We start from the raw sequence: 17,740 nt of genomic DNA, 5'->3' as shown, positions 1-17,740 counted from the left end.
ACAAGGATGTACGGTCATTCCTCCCCTAGCTCGTACCTCCCCACACATGATGAAATAATGCGGACGTACCTGCTGCTCAGCAAAGCCTCGGCCGCCCAGGCCGGCACATAAAGCATGTGTACGGAGAGTGGGGCTGGCAGGAGTAAATTGAAAGCACAGGGAGCGGGGGGGGGAGATCCATTTGGTGGAGGGTGGGGGGGACTGATGACTGTGTTTCTGCAGGCCCTCCCCAGGCTCCCCCTCACGAAGCCCCTCTGTCGTATTTCACCGGAGGGGAAGCAGCCTGTGATTGAAACATCTCAAACTCAGCGCCCCCTGTCTGATTGATGAGCGCAGGAGCCTGACGGAGCCCTTGAGATTCAACTCGTACTTTATTCTTAAGAAGATATAGACAGTAAAGTAGACTGGCTCACTCTTTTTTGACCACAAAAAATAATATGTGCTTGATTTTCTTTCTTCTTTGAAAGCCAAAAGGAGATTTTAGTCAGAATGATGTACTCTACTTATCCCATTAAAGGGTTGTTGCCTAATAATCTTCATTTACTCTCCCTAATCATTTCAAAACTTTATTACTTTCTTCTATGGAACGCAAAAGTATTTTGTATGTTCAAACTGTTAACAAAGTAATGTGTAACAAAGTAACAATGGAAGTCACTGGTGTTCAAAACAACATTGGAGCCCATTGACTTTTTCTCTGAAATTACATATAATTAAAGATGCACATGTAGTAGTCCTACTTAAAGCAGTAGTTCACTTTAAAAAAAAACTTTTGCTGATAATTTACTCACCCCCATGTCATCCAAGATGTCCACGTCATTCTTTCTTTAGTCGAAAAGAAATTAAGGTTTTTGATGAAAACATTCCAGGATTTTCTCCATATAATGGACTTCAATGGGAACCAAACGGTTCAACGTCCAAGCGAGAGTTTCAGTGCAGCTTTAAACAACACCAGATGATGAATAAGGGTCTTATCTAGGACCCTTCAAATCATGACTCGAAAAAAGATTTGTTAATTTTGATGAATAGGAGAGTCACAAACGCTCATCACAGAACAGAACAGAGCAAGGCGAGCATTTGAGCTTATAAAACGTAAAAAAATGTATTTATTTTTTAAATGAATGATCGTTTCACTAGATAAGACCCTTATTCATCGTCTAATGTCGTTTAAAGCCCCTTGAAGCTGCCCTGAAACTCTCATTTGGACCTTGAACCGTTTGGTTCCCATTGAAGTCCATTATATGAAGAAAATCCTGGAATGTTTTCATCAAAAACCTTAATTTCTTTTCGACTGAAGAAAGAAAGACGTGGACATCTTAGATGACATGGGGGGTGAGTAAATTATCAGCAAAAGTTTTTTTAAAAGTGAACTACTCCTTTAAGTCCTACTTAAAGGGGTAAAAAAACTTTCTGCATTTAAAATACATTTAAATTATAATAAATGTTCATATCATTGTAAATAACATGCAATTATGTGTTTGAAAACATTAAATTCATTTACACTTTTCATACTCATTTTAAAAGTGTGTTTAAGTGTACCTCTTTTTCTCAAGGAAATGTTGACAGATTTTTTTTATTTTCATAGTGATAAAAAAGAGGAAGTAAATCAGAGAGCACACAATAAACTGCATAATGAGCCTGTTTGTGTTTCTTTGCATCCTGTCATTGCAGGTTTCTTCCTGTCCGAGGCGGGTATGAGCGAGTGTGAAGTGTGTGAATGTCACTCGGTCGGAGCAGTGGGGCAGGTGTGTGCAGCCCACTCAGGGCAGTGTGTGTGTGCTCACCCATCACTGACCGGTCGTAGATGCGACCAGTGCCAGGATCTCTTCTTTGGCTTTAATCCAAGTGCTGGCAGGTCAGTGCTATAGTCTAACACCATTATTTCGGTCATGTTCGAGAAAGACGTTTTCATTAATATGCAGCAAGATATATATTCAAGTTAAATAGAAGAGTGTAAATCACCGTCAAAATTACTCCAGACCTCCCACTCGTCACCGAGACTGAACACTAGTGAATAAAGCCCATTTAGAAAACCATGCACATCACTTTTCATATAGCGATTTGAGCCAGTTCGCTGCTTACTGGCCCACGGGTTCAGACAGAGCCAGCAAAGGTCAAATTAGCCATTAAAATCTCCCGCCTCTAAACGAGGCTGCATTTTAATGCTCTCTGCATAGTTGATTTGTTGGATACATCAATTAGGTTGTAAATACATCATATGTTAGCTGTCTTAATGATATACTCCAAAGCAGCTCCCCAGCTTGAACATATGGCCTAAGTTGGGGATGGAAAACTTGGCATTCTCAGGAGTCAGTGGATTGGAAAATTATTTTTTTTAATGTTTTTTTTTTCTACATACGGCATATTTTCTTTTGATTATTTTTATATTTAAGTCTTGGTGGTTTGGTTGAAGTCTCATTGAATGACCTTCCTGAAGGCTTGTAGGAGATAGATAACTACTCCAGCCATGCTGGGTGAAGAAAAGGAACAGTGGGGGACATCGTCAGCTCTTCCCATATTAACCATCGTTTACCTTTTAAGTGCCCACCCCCTCCCCCCCCCCAAATAAAAAAATATGATGTTGGGATGCGCAGTAGGTAGGGAGAACATTAATTGTTGGCTGGTGAGATGCAAATAGCGCGAGTGCGTGTTTTCAATGCATCAACAACAGGGCTACCGGACATCACAAATTGTTAATCCATACGAGTCGTGACAGATCACTGCATACGCAATCCATCCAGCTGCACTCGTTCGCCCGGTAAGGATGAAAAATGAACTATTTAAACTGATTAGAGGGGAAGCTTGAACTGCATCAGGAGATCCTACACAATAAAGATTTCTTTATCTAAATATTATAAACTCATTTGTCCGCCCCGGAATCAATAAGACGATGCATCTTATTTGGTTTTCTTATATTGGGTCATCCGCTGCGGACCACCTAATAGAGGTAGTTAAAAACCCACAATATGGTTAGGGAAGATTAGCCATCACAGCAAATGACAAACATAGGCTACAGGAGAATGGTGCTTGGCTAATCATTTAACCTTGGAGGGAAAAAAAGTTTTATTTAACAGAAGTGTAGGTCATATTCATATCTGCTCATTGTTTTTTAGAAACTTGCTCAATTTCTTGTCTGCAAACTTTCCAGCTCTATTTGCAACACCTGTTCTAGACAAACGTGGAGGCGCAATCTGGAGTCATTTATTTGATAGCTGCAAGCTACTGATATATATTTCAAATATGGAGAATGTAAGCATGTGGAACATCGATCACAGAATTTGATACCTCAACTGGCTTCATTTTTGCATGACGGGGGAAGGGAAAAAAAAGTTCACTGTCTCCTTCCGAGGAGTCAAGGTCGAACCACATTAGGAAACGGGTGGCTTTGCCCAAAACACCCCTCTAGTTGACAGAACAAATTTTCAGCTCATTAAGAGTCTGTGGCTTTTATCAGCTGCTTTCGAGGGTGTCAGGCGCTTGGCCCCCACATCACCCGCTGCTGGCCCCTCAGGGCCTTTCCTCCTCCATCCCCTACACCCCTCCCAGAAGTGTCACTGACAGGTGCATCTGTGAATGCCTCCATTTAGTCCTTCCTTCACAGTCACACACGCACTAACACGCACACATTCACTTTGTGCAACTCTTCGTATCTTAGCCAGTTTGGAGAGACTCACAGTTTTTTTTTTTTGTAAATAAAACTGGACTTGTTACTTTTGGTTAATTACCTGATTTCATGTCCTCTACAGATATAGACAATGTCATAAGAAGTGATACTGTTTTTTTAGCTTATGAAAATGGTTTTTGTGTCTCTTGTGATCTTCATGTGTCTAGGTGTGAGGCGTGTGGATGTGATCCTGTGGGGGGATTCAATGGCACATGCCACCCCCAGACGGGGCAATGCTTGTGCAAGACTTATGTGACTGGAGATAAATGTGACGCCTGTGTGGAGGGAGCCAGTCACATGAATCCGAACAACTACCTGGGCTGCAGTAAAGGTCAGAATCAATATATACTTGAGGAATAGTTTTAAAGCAGTGTTATTTTAGTATTATTTATGTACTATTGTTGTATTTATCAATATATTATTATTATTTTTACTTTTTAAACTTTTTTTAATTTTAGGAATTTTGTTGTGTTTCGTACATTTTTTGTATTTTTAAATATAATTGATTTCATTTTGTTTTAGTATTTTTTGTACTTTATTTCAGTAAGTTTACAAGACAACATTTGTAATTTTTTGTTTCATTTAAGGCTTTCATCTAATATTTATATTTTATTTCAGCTCAATTTCAGTTTTATATAAAATTAGTTTTATTAATTTTAATTTTACTTAACTATCAATTCAACACTGATTAACAGGCAAAATTGTAATATTTATTCACGTAAACGTATTTTTAATAACTCTGATTTCAATAGTTTTACTTTAGCATGTTGATAAGCTAATGGCACAATACTGCAATAAGAATAACAACACATGCACAATACAAATAATACATTTTATTGACACCAAGCTAATTTTTATAAATAATTTTTCAATATTTAATTACCGCTAAATTACCGTTTATTTCTAATCAGCATGATCCCATGAAATGAAAATTGGAGTTTTTGTTGCTTCCATTTTGTGTTCACGTTGAGCTCTGGATGGTAATTGGTTTTGAAGGAAGTAGCTGGAATTTATCAATTTTGAAAGTATATCTTCAATGCTCTCGTCCAAGGTACAAAATTTCAAGCATGATGGTTATTATTACAGAAATTAAAGGATAGTGGCTAATAGAGTGGTGAGCTCTTCGATATATACTACTCCAACTTTGGTTTTCAATAGGAAATACTTCAACATAGAAAAGAAAGTTTTTCGAACCATGTCATGGTTCTGGAACCAAATCGCCTCAAAGGTATACTTCACTTGGAAAGATGAATGTGAATTTAAAATGGGTCATTTTTGTAGAATTAATGTGAAATTACTTTTGAATTTGGAGCTTTCTAGACTGACAAAAGCCAGAAAATGTATTTTGGGCTGATGTGGATGAAAGACAACAACTCCCAGAATGCACCCCTACTACTCAGCTTTCTCCACAGAACAAGAGCCTTCTAGCTTAGCTTCCAAAAAAATATGGCTGACACTATGAGTACATTCTGTGACTGAGATCCCACCCTCTATGGATGGGTTGAAAACATGCGGGACAGCCCCTACTACTGCACTCTAAAAATGCTGGGTTGTTTTATCCCAACTTTGGGTCAAATATGGACAAACCCAAACGTTGGGTTAAAATGTAATAAAAAAATTTAACCCAGTGGCTGGGTTTGTCCATATTTGACCCAAAGTTGGGTTAAAACAACCCCTAACCCTAACCCTAACCCTAACCCTAACCCTAACCCTAACCTAACCCTAACCCTAACCCTAACCCTAACCTAACCCTAACCCTAACCCTAACTCTAACTCTAACCCTAACCCTAACCTAACCCTAACCCTAACCCTAACCCTAACCCTAACATTTTTAGAGTGTGACTGTAGTCTTTAGCCTCTTGCCAAAAAATCCTCCAATGATGGAAAATTACGATTTTTGCATCATCGGAGGATTTTTTCCAGACAAAAAATGCATAAATCTCTTGTCTCAGGGGGATATGAGGGTGGAAAGCATGGTAATTCGAAAATACTACAGGTATTCTACTAATACAAAGCTTAATGCTAAATCCGGAAGTGTCCCTTTAATGCTTAAATAGTAAAATGATTTGGCTCAAAACTGTGAAAATGCCTCTTATAGATCATATCAGAGAGTTTCTTTATTGTAGTGACTGTAATTTAAATGCAGATTTCTTCAATATAGTCAAATTGCTTTCTAAGTTTAACGCAAGAGACGCATACCTAAGGTCAAAACCCACTGCCGTTGCACAAATGCTGTGATATTTATGCTGGACTTATTACATACTTTATTCAAAATACTTGCATGAGCTGACTCTCAAATTTAATCATGTTGCATCCTTGTGATTTAGCTGAACATTTCTGTCTTTGTCTACATTTCTGATCATTTCTATATATCTCTCTCTTGATCTTATACCCTTCCTTGGTTCATTGCATATTTGGTCTATAAACATTCTGCATGTATACTGAAAGGTGACCTGTTTATGGGTCTGTATGTGTTTAGAGCATAGCACTTAACCTCAGAGGCTCTTAAAGCCCTAATGTGTCTCTCCAGTACAGTGTTTTTATTAAGTTATGTAGCATTATTTACATGTAACAAATGATTGTTGTTCTTGTATATTCATAGTCCATTTTGGACTATGTCATAGTCCGCAGATGTGGTGCTTTAACCTTGTCACTTCCACCTTTAGTTCTTTTTCACGTATTTATCAGCAATATGCATTGTCTTAAACCACTCCTGTTCAGATCCCCAACAGCAGCCTCCTCCCCTCGGCCGGGTTCTGAACTCCACAACCATAGAGCTGAGCTGGAGAGCCCCTGACTCCCCCAACAGCGATGCACTGACGTACACTCTGCTCCGAGATTCAGAGATCATCCAGACCAGCAATAGCCAGCACCCGTTCGGTTAGTCAAACTAATGCAGATTTGCTGAACGTCAATATAATATAATATAATATAATATAATATAATATAATATAATATAATATAATATAATATAATATAATATAATATAATATAATATAATATAATATAATATAATACTGTGTTCTGGAATTAAATGCTACATAATCTCCGTGTCTAAATCAAATGTGATGCAATAATTTTGATAGATTTAAATGATATCATAGAGAAGACCCTGGAGACTCTCATTACTGTGTTAATTTGACCTTTTTATATCAAGGCTATTTTAGTTCATATTTCAAAATGTCATGTGGTGTGAATCCCCAAAAACAATATTTTTTATGAATTATTAATTCATTATTTTTGAGATGTGTGTATATATATATATATATATATATATATATATATATATATATATATATATATATAAATTGTGTTCACTTACATTCAAAGTATTGGGAAATATGTTTTTACTTGATGGTGACACCTCAGTAAATTAAAACTTGAAAGTATGAATGTTTTTTAAAAACTTTAGTACATTTCTAAGAACATGGCAAAGTTTGGGGTCAGTAATATATATATATATATTTAAATAAATTAATACTTTAGCTCAGTCAGGATGCATTAAATTGATCAAAAGTGACAGTAAAGTCATTTAAAATTTACAGAAAAATTATATTACTAATAAATCAACTTTCAACTTTAAAACATTAATAGGCCTTGATGACCATGACTCCCGAACTTCTGAATGGTAGTGATGTCATTGTTCGACTAACATTTGTCATCAATCTAATTTGACAGCTTCCTTTTTCTCTTTCTCATACAGGAACTATGCAATACACAGATGTCGATTTGTCTCCTTATACAACATACTCTTACCAGCTCATCACCAGTAATATTCGTGCTAACACCAGCAGTGCCGTGGTCAGATTACGCACCCTGTCTTCTGTACCCGAGCAAGAGGAGCTCCAATTAAGCCTTGTGGGTCGAGCCAAACCCACCAGCGCCTCCTTTAACTGGACAGAGCCCTTGAACACCACTGGTCCGATGGACAGCTATACCCTGAGCTCGATACACGATCTGACCGGAGAAGAGAGGATCCACTACACAGGACTTCAAACAGAGGCTACTGCTGAAGAGCTGCAACCATTCACTCGATACAACTTCAGTCTGCAGGCTTGCACTAACGGAGGCTGTGTTCGCAGCGAGAGTCTGATCGTACTCACCGCTCAGATACCTCCCCAGCAGCAGCCTGCACCCAGAATCACAACCCTAGGGTCTTCTCAACTCGAAGTGGACTGGGAACCTCCTGTGTTACCCAACGGTATTGACACCCTTAGAGAATTTTTCACTGTTTTTAAACTGGGGCACTAATTAAAGCATGGGTCAAATTAAAGCCAGTGGTTCTCCCACACAATATTTGATTAGTCCCTTATATATCCCTTAATATTTTTTGCTTGTTATTAAAATATTTAAAGTTGCTAGTTTTCAAACTTAGTTTTTTTTACAGAATCTAGGATAATCAATATATTAAATTAATTAAAGAGAAATTTGATGAGGCCTCCTGCTTGAGAATAAACGCACCATTTTAAAAAGTCACAAGGAATGCGTTCCCATTGTTATAATGATAGCTACCCCCTGATTTTTACATATTTTTGGGGTATTTTGTTTAATTGTTTCATGTCTTCCACCAGACCTAATATGATGAAAGATGTTAAACTTGTTGAAACTAATGTTGTCTTTTTTCATTTAAATAGTCACCAAATATGTCTCCCCCTTTTTTAATTTAGAGGTAGTATGATTTTGTTAGACCTCATTTATTTAACAGTGAATCTTAAATGCACGTGGCAGAGCTAAAAATGCTCTTCTGCTCTGTCGTAGCTTCCTTTTTAGCTGTCTCCAGCTACATCATTACAATAATGAGAAATACTATTATAGAGATGCCATTTGATCTCAGCCGGGATGAAAATTAATTCCTTACGAACTTTAATCTACAACCAAGAGGCTTGATTAAGGCTCAGCCCATGCTTCATTTCGCAATATAAACTGATGGGACTGTGCGCCGCAAAGAAACATTTCACATTTAAAACAGTTGATTGCTGCATACAATTATGTATTGTGCCTCGCGCCATTGAAAGCGTCGCAAAATAGCCCTCTGTATATCAATGACTTTTAATGCCAGTTATCATGCTTTTTGCCAAATTAGCTCATTAACATGGACCATTATAAAGTGCCCTTAGAGGATTCTCTCAATGAATTTCCTCTCCGTTTAATTGTGTCTATCTGATTCTCTCTGTCTGTCTCTCTTTTCTACATAATTTCATGCAGCAGCTGTAATTGTGTAATTGTCAATGGCCGCTCTTACATCTCAATATCTTCTGCCTCTTTCTGAGGCTTAATAAGGGATTGGAGAAGAAGGTATTGGCATATATATATGTCTCTTTGTTTCTTTCTCTAGGTATAATTATCAGGTATGAGCTCTTTATGCAGCTGCTGAACGAGTCGCAGAGAAATGCCACCAGTCACAGTCCAGAGCAAAGGGTTTTCCTCAGTAGTGGCTGGTTGAACCCACGGCCATCAATGAGTTCAGCCAATGAGAATGCTCTGACTCCACCTGAGAGCAGTGCGGTGGTGTCGAATCTAGAAGCGTTTTCCACCTACCGCTTCAGAGTGCTCACAGTGAACATGGCCGGCAGTACCTTGTCAGAGTGGGCAGTGGGACGTACCGCAGAAGGAGGTCAGTTGAACACACTTTGACCTGTCAAAGAAAGCCATCTAAACAAAAACCACAGCTAAACTAGGAAATGATATGAAACTTTGTATTACATTTTAAAAATCACTTTGGTTGGGGGGGCTCTTTTCATTTTGTTTTATATCCGAGGAGATTATGAAACAAATTATCTTGAACAATAATCACAACAGTTTGAAATAAACAAGTATAGCATTTCATAGGCCACAAATGCGGCTCCATCCCGCAGAGAAAATCCTGTATCTTCAGTCTTTATTTAGATGGAAGCCCTGGAGAATTGATTTTGAGAAGATGCTTATTAAGCAGAGAAAGAATAGGTGGCTAGTGTTACAGCGTAGAATGACAGTTCCTGAAAAACGGAAATGAGGAATTAGCATAAACATGTGAGGGATTGTTTATGTGGGATAAATTTTCACCACAAGTGCTTCACAGGAAGGAACCCATCCAGGCTTTCTCTTTTATTCAAAGAGAAGACAGCTGAAGCTCCATTTAGTGTTTCTGTCAGCTTCCTCTCTATATTTTGACACTTGGAGGGAGGTCTACTTTATATTTTTTATATCTGGCCATGTTTTTGTTTGACGAGATGCACTCGAGTTTGCGTATTTCCTTGTCAAAGGTTGTGTCAAGAGGACAACCCAACAGCTGTTTGAAGTGAGTCAGGATTCATCAGTGTAGAGCGGAATCAGTTATTTTATTATTTTGGCAGTAGTTGTTTAATAAAGAAATTAAAATGTGCTATTTATTGGAATAATAATATTTTATTGATGTATTTTTTCCATTATTTAATGTTGTTTTTCCAGTGAAAATATAGAATACCTTACTCAGTCATTAAATATATTAATAATAGTATTCAGTTTTCTTCTGAGACTAAATTTTTCAACTTTAACCAAAGCTTTAATGCTACAAGCACCAAACTCTCACAGGCCTTGACTGTTCTGAAGTTTGTTGCCATATCTTTTTTTTTAACTGATTTAACATAAGGTTTTCTTATAAATTATGATGATAACTTAAGGTTTACAGTGGCTAGAATACTATTTCTGTCCTATAGAGTGTCCACAGGATAAGACGTATATTAACCGTTTATGTTGTGATGTCAGTCTGTGTTCCCCTGTCTTTTCTTGTTTAGCAGTCCCCTATTTTGTCTATTAGTCTTCACAGGTGTTTCTCATTGACCACGCCCCCTTGTTATCCTGTTTAGATCATTTGTCCCTATAGTTAAGCCCTGTGTTTCAGTCCAGTCTTTGTGAGTTCGTCTGTGTTTTGTTTTGGGAGCTGTAGCGTTGATGTTAGTTGGTGTGTGCCTGAGTCTTGTTCCTAGCCTGAGTCTTCGCCTAGTTTCCAGTTTATTTAATAAAGTGAGTGTGCATCCTCCTCCTTACTTCAACCATCTTCATAACAGTTTACATCAGTTAAACTGACACATAGATGTATACTCTGAGCGCAAACAGAGTAGATACACTGCACAGACAGGTAGGATTCATTCACACATGCAATCACTCTCTCACCAATGCATTCATAAAATGCTATCTTACTGTACTAATTTATCTGTATCTGATTTAGAACGAATTCGATCCAAGTTCAAATTCTAGCTAGTGGTTCGGGCTTCCAAATCCAACATCAAAAATTTTGTTCTCTAGTTCCTAATCGTATTATTCTTTTTTTGTTGCATGTTGTCAGGTTGTGCTTAAAATAATGAAAAACAAAATGAAGAAACTTAATTCCAGTATTTTCTCAAACAAGTGTTAAAGAGGTCATTGGATGCCCATTTTGGTACAAGTTGGTATGTGTGCATGTAAAGTGTGTTATATACTTTGGTTAAAATTCCTCAATGGTTGTGTAAAACAACACCTTTTTACATCCTAAAAACAGGTTTGTTCACAGTGACCTGTTTCGGTGCATATCTCTTCAAATGATAATGAGCAACTGCTCACCCCACCACTCTCTTCCCGGGGGGAAAAAAAGGAGTGAATGGATTTTTTTTTTTAGGGGAAAAAAAAGGAGTGAACGGATTTTTTCATTGTATGGTGGTTGTGTCCACACACTGCTAAGACACATTTATATGAAAAAAAACACCATATAAACGTGAATTTTGCATCCGATGACCCCTTTAACAGACTAAATTTTGCAAATTTGTGTCACTGGTAAATTAATATGCTGAAAAACAAGATGCTAAAATGCTGATTAGGAAAATGTTTTATTGTTTTGATGAATTATCTGTTCTGCTCCACAGTGCCACAATACATGCCCCCTCCTCAGGTGTCTCCTGTGTCCTCGTCCTCACTCAGAGTGATCTGGGAGACGCCACAGGACAACGATGTCAGGGGCGAAGTGACTGAGTACAGAGTCAACCTTCACCAAGAACAAATGTCCAACCCATACGCTCCACCTATAGTATCTCAGGTATCCATTGCAGCACATTAAACTTTTTTTCCTGATAGAAAAGGGCCACTGCCAGAATATTTCTGATCTGTCTCTAAAGCACTGGACTGTGGCTATATTGTCCTGTACTTTGCCTCATGCATCACACAGAACACCTTCCCATTGCTCCAGTTTTTCAAGTTTTTCTCTTCTATGTGTTGCTATATATATATAAAAAAGAAGTTTTCATAGAAATGCAAAAATCTTTTTTTTTTTACCCCAATAACCTTCATTTCTGTCCAGTTTCATATTTCCCATAGCTTGTGGCCTGTGTCCCCGTATGCATGTGGCATGGGCTGAACTGTCCACAAAGGTCTCCTCTCTTACTCATGTGAATCTTTGTGTTTCTTTTTCTTCGTTCGGGTAGCAAACCTTTAAAGGTTAAAGTAGTGTCATCTCCTGCATGTTAGTCTGTATTTAAAGCACTGTTTTCCATATCAGAATCACCTTCCCTGTCTTTGTGGCAAATGTTTCAAGGATGTTTTTTAAGATTACTTTTCTTGAACAATCCTCTTTTTAATTGGATTTCATTATCTTAGATTTTAATTAGCTTGATAAGTGTATGTTAGCATTGATGTTTTCCATCAGTAACCTAGATATGCACTTTTTTAATAAATATGTCAGGTCAGGCAGGTATTGAAAGCTCTGGAGGTGTGATCTATGCGGTGTGTGTCTGAGCGGTTGTAAGAACTGTATAATTACCATATAATTTACAGTATGAAACAGTAAAAGGACATTCTCCCTGTGTGATACATCACAAATGATTATATTTTACATAAATTGTTTATTTTGTAATCAGTAATGTACATTATGGTGTTAGTCAGATTCTGTGATATTTTATCCAATGAAATAAATAACAGAAAATGTGACGGTGTTTTTTTACGGAGAATTGCTGGCAACCACTGCTGCATTTTCCTTAAATGTAACTATATATATATATATATATATATATATATATATATATATATATATATATATATATATTTTAAAGTAGCTATTTCAACTTTGTTGTATAATGCTGCCTTCAAATGCCATCGGAAATTTCCTACTTCGCACTTTTGAAGTTGTGATTATGAGCTTGTCGCAACGTGCTTTGTTGTCGGAAAGAATAGGAATCATACAGTACTCCAGGTTTATTTTTGCAATTTTATAAGGAAAGAAGTCAAAATGATATTTAGCTTCCCATTCATTGGCAAGCATATTAACATTCTTCTTGCTATCTAGTCAGCTTGAGAGGATAATTTTGGAATTTTTTGTCAAACACAGGCTAATTTTGCTGTGTATAACATACTATTCACTTCAGTTCATATATGTAAGTATGCACTACTACAACAAAAAGACATGGTGATATAGCTGTTCTGTTTGTTTAAAAAAAAAAAAAAAAAAAAAAACTAATATAGAATACAGCCATGGCTTATTTGTAAAGGCAGGTGGGCAGAGCCCCACCAAAATATTTATCCACAGCTTGTAATATTCTAAAACAACATTCTGAGGCAATACGTACTACTACATTAACCCAATTCGAAGATGGCATTCTATGCTTGTGCCATGTGTATCTAATCCTGCCAATCAACGTTAGAGTGCCACCCTCAGGCTGAATAATGCCTCTGCCAAACGTGTTCTGCATGTGTTCAGCAATTAGAATACAATCTTACAAAATATTGATCATAAACTAGTGCTAAGACCCAAAAACTTCCCTATCTAAATTTACATTTAGGAGCCGCTACTGAAAGAGTAGCAGTCACAGCTGCAATCGTTCTCCCTTCCGCCATGTTTATGGCCTGCCCTACTTGGGAACTTGGGAATCAAAATCATCCCAGAGCTTCTCAGTGGTAAATACGAATTTTAACTAGAAAACTTGTATTTATGATTATTCCGCTAGCATTCGAAGGCAGCATAATAAGTTGGAAGAAGACAGGAAATGGGGAGAAAAGAAGATGGCGACAAATGACATGAACTTGATTCAAACTTTCTGTTTCCATTTGAGAATCTTGGTTTGTATGTTAACAAACAGACCTTTGCTCTGATTTTGTTGTCTTAGTTTAAGTGCCTAACTGCTTTAATTCTTCAGTTTACCGATTTTCAAACCGCTTTATTACAATGTTGGGAGTATATACTCCTCTCCGTGTTGACTGGATTGAGAAATTTCCATTTATTTGTCAGCAAAAGTCCATCAGATGACTACTGATTGAATTTCCACAGTTTTGCATCCCATGGACAGTTGAATCGACAGAGGGTTGATAACAAGACAGTTGTTTTAAGTGCAGGTTTATCACTGAAAATTTTTATTTTACTTTGTTTACTCTTTAAACAGCATTATGGCAAAAGAACACTATGGTAGCAGTCTTCACCTGTACATACGCTACAAAATTTTTGCTTCAGTGGGTTGGGCAGAAGGTGCTCCTTGTTCGATAAGACAAAAATAAAGACTATTCGGATAAAAATAAAATCATTCAGATTCTCTGTTGCTGTGTTTTCTCCATATTTACGATTCTTTGCAGCCTTTAGCCACTGGCTACAGCACTCTAGATCCTTTACCGGGAACCGAAATTAATTCCTGCTACGTGTTACTCTTTAAATTTTTACAACTGGGAACAATACGAGTCAACAACATTATGACTAGAGTTTCCTCCGAAGTATTTCCTAATTGAGTAAGGTGGTATTTGACTCTGGTCAAGCCTATTCAACATGAGCAGGCTGGGAGTGGCTTTACCGCGCTGAAGACAACAGCACATTTTCTCTTTTCATTTAGCCCTGATTTAAAAAAAAAAAAAAAAAAGAAAGAAAAAAGTCTTTTTACCACACAGGCAGCCAAGTTATATTGAAAGCGCACTTGGGCAGTGGTGAATTACCACTTTAAAGGGTTAGTTCACCCAAAAATGAAAATTCTGTCAGTATTTACTCACCCTCATGTTGTTCCAAACCTCTATGTGTTTATTTGTTCTGCTGAACACAAAGGAAGTTATTTGGCAGAATACTTTAATCAAACATATCTCATTCCCCATTGACTACCATAGTAGGAAAAACACTATGGTAGTCAATGGGGATTGAGATCTTTTTGATTTAAAACATTCTTCCAAATATCTTCCTTTGTGTTCAACAGAACAAATAAACACATAGAGGTTTGGAACAACATGAGGGTGAGTAAATACTGACAGAATTTTCATTTTTGGGTGAACTAACCCTTTAAGTGTAAAAATGTGAGTTACTGTACTCTGTGTAATATGTGTGTTTTCATGTTTCAGGTGTTGTACAGTGGATCAGCACAGGAGCGGAGCTACACTGCAGGAGGACTGAAGGCCTATGAGGAGTACACTTTTACCATGACCGTGTGCAACAGACAGGGCTGCGTGAGCAGTCCACCTGCGTCAGGTCGAACCCTGCCCTCTGGTCAGTACCATCCCTAACATCTACATCCAGTGTACCGTACAAGCTGCCATTTTTGTAATGTTTTGAGGTCTACTGAACGTTACGTTCTAAATCTTTACTGCAGCTCTCAACCACTTTCACATCTTCAACTGATTGATTTAAAATGATCTATCAACAATGCTACTTCAACCCCAATACAAGAACCAATCTGTTCTAGTTTTTAAAATTTCACAGTTAGTAATGGAGCACACACACAGTATGCATGTGCGTGCACTCAACATCCAATTACGTGTGCAAGCTTCGATACATGTTGTCGTCGAAAGACCTGAATTGGTGTTAATTCTTATGTTAATATTAATGAAGTACCTTTAATGGAAAGTGTCTGTCATTGCTCATAGTCAGTTTGTTGAATAGGTCTCCCTCAGTGAGGGCTGGGACAGACCACCTTTAATTGTGTACGTAAACCCATCGGTGAACTGGAGCACATATGGTCTGCCCTGCTCTCAATTGAGAGAGGAAGTCTTTTATCTCAAAGGAATACAAACTAAAGCTATTTTAGATTCACTCTAAGGTTATCTCTATCATTTTCATACTTTAAAATTGATGAATTTTGAATAGTCAAGCAGTCAGAGGAAGGAAGGTTCGTTCTTTGCGCAATTTCCAAAAGTGTGTCATCAAGAACACCATTATATTTTTTTTATCAGGCTTTTCTGCTCTCTCTTTCTCTCTCGCTCATTCAGTTTTCCCCTTTATGTAGTGGCTATAGATTTTAGTTTTATTTATATATAAATGTTATTTTTTAATTTATTTTGAGGACCAAAGTTTTGCCCAATAACAAAATTGTAAAAAATACATGTAAAAATTTGCATATCCTTTATTAATGTGATATTAACTGAATTGGATTTTTTTTTTTTTTAAATGCATAAGTGTTACACATGGATTAAACAGAGGGTAACTATTGTATTGGACTAAAAAAAAAAACTCTGTTTAAGACAATATATTTTTGGCCAATCTTACCTTACCTCATGTAGCTTAGCCTTTCCAGATTCAGCCTTTTCTTAATTTTACAGGAAGGAAATACTTTCTGTCAATGACCAGCCTCATTTCCCTTTTCAATTCTTTCCCTTTTCCTTTATTTTGCCATTTACACGTTGGCTCACGTGAAGGCTTAATGAGTTAAACCAACCCCTCAGACAGGATTCTCCACTCCGCTTCTTACTACTTCATTTGCGGACCAAGCCGAGAAATTCATTGTGCGGCAGTAAAAACAATTTACTGTTAATTACAAGGAGAAAAATGTGCCGTGGCGTTCTCATGAATCATCGCACACTCCCAGAGATTTATAAGGAATATGTAAGTAGGATGAATTAGCAGGGTTTAATAACAGAGGCACAAATCATGCAGCCTTCAAGGGTCTTTAATTGATACAGTGGAATGTGATGGGCATGAATCAGTCAGACTCGCAGCGCCGCTGTAACATATGGTCAGCTCAATATGCTGCAGCCGACAGAGCTGCCGATGTCATCGGCTCTTCCATATGGCGGAACGGTTTTAACGCTGTGTGTGTTTATAGAATTATTACTGAAGATTTTTTTATTTGTAGTTATATTCTTACACAAATATTTTCTTTAGATTTTTTTTTTGTATTTATATTGACTTGCACATCTGGTTTTATTGTGTGTATGTGTTATAATATTGTGTTGCTGTTTCATACGAAAGCCCATTTTACGACCACTTAAGCTGAATTTGCCGTGTCTCCAATTCATTAATATTCTGCTCCCACACAAGCTGCTCTTAACGTCCTTACACACCTCCCATACATTTGAACAAACAGCACGCTGACTAGCCCAACACAACCTGTTGTCTGGCCCTCTCAAGACTATGTCTCCCTCAAGCCTTGTTTTCGCCCGTTTCTCTGCCAGGATTTAATGTTGATGATTGCAATTTATTTGAGCCTTACCTCCATTTTATGACTGTCTGTATACACAATGCACATCACTATTACATCAATGCACTATTAGACAGAATTACCATCTGTTCAAACCGAGAAGTCAGCATCTGCTTTCTCCGACTGGAATGACATCAGATTGCTTTAAATAGCACACCACTGAAATTAATGGAGACACTTAAGTTATTCATCTCTTCATAGCAGAATAATTGAACTGTAGATGAATGTTTCTCATAGTAGTTGAAATAAACACTCTTTGTTTCCAATCATTTGGACTTTATGAGTCCGATTTGTCCCTTAATTCACGACAATATTTAATTGTTTTTGATTTATCTTCACTAATATGTCAGTTTTCATTGAACAGACCGGAAAGATCTCAGCAAGCACAATATTTGATATTTTCTGCCTGGTAGCGGTCAAGGTTTTGGTTCCATATAATCAATGAAAATTACATTAATCAACAAGGCAGAATGTGACAAAGATCAAAGAAATTTATGCATGCATAGCAAGAGAGTAACTATTCGAAATCATTGTACACAATCCATTTAAATTGTTGGTTGGCAAGCTGCCCTGATTGGTTCAAATGCAAAACATACACAATTTATAGCCCTGTCAGATGCAAGATTCATTTGAAAACGTGTTTTTTTTTTCTTATGTGCACTCCCGTTCAAACATTTGGGCTCTGTAAGGATGTTTTTGAAAGAAATCTCTTGTGGTC

At 37.3% G+C, this 17,740-nt stretch overlaps 1 protein-coding gene across 4 annotated transcripts in view; it reads left to right on the top strand.

Annotated features, from left to right (window-relative positions):
• The window catches only part of ush2a (Usher syndrome 2A (autosomal recessive, mild)), a 198,181-nt gene that overhangs the window by 41,772 nt on the left and 138,669 nt on the right, over window positions 1-17,740 (top strand). For all 4 annotated transcript variants that reach the window (XM_089120408.1, XM_039669219.2, XM_089120410.1 and 1 more), the window contains 7 exons: window positions 1,669-1,852; window positions 3,829-3,992; window positions 6,383-6,541; window positions 7,365-7,862; window positions 8,997-9,275; window positions 11,518-11,687; window positions 14,951-15,095. In XM_089120408.1, the coding sequence (XP_088976534.1) occupies window positions 1,669-1,852; window positions 3,829-3,992; window positions 6,383-6,541; window positions 7,365-7,862; window positions 8,997-9,275; window positions 11,518-11,687; window positions 14,951-15,095 (1,599 nt within the window). The remainder of the gene's footprint in view (window positions 1-1,668; window positions 1,853-3,828; window positions 3,993-6,382; window positions 6,542-7,364; window positions 7,863-8,996; window positions 9,276-11,517; window positions 11,688-14,950; window positions 15,096-17,740) is intronic.

The sequence above is a fragment of the Pimephales promelas genome, chromosome 15, assembly GCF_988280905.1.
Source record: "Pimephales promelas chromosome 15, fPimPro1.hap1.1, whole genome shotgun sequence".
Classification (NCBI taxonomy): domain Eukaryota; kingdom Metazoa; phylum Chordata; class Actinopteri; order Cypriniformes; family Leuciscidae; genus Pimephales; species Pimephales promelas.
Note: the sequence above shows the minus strand (reverse complement) of the source record. Positions and strands in the feature narration are given on the sequence as shown.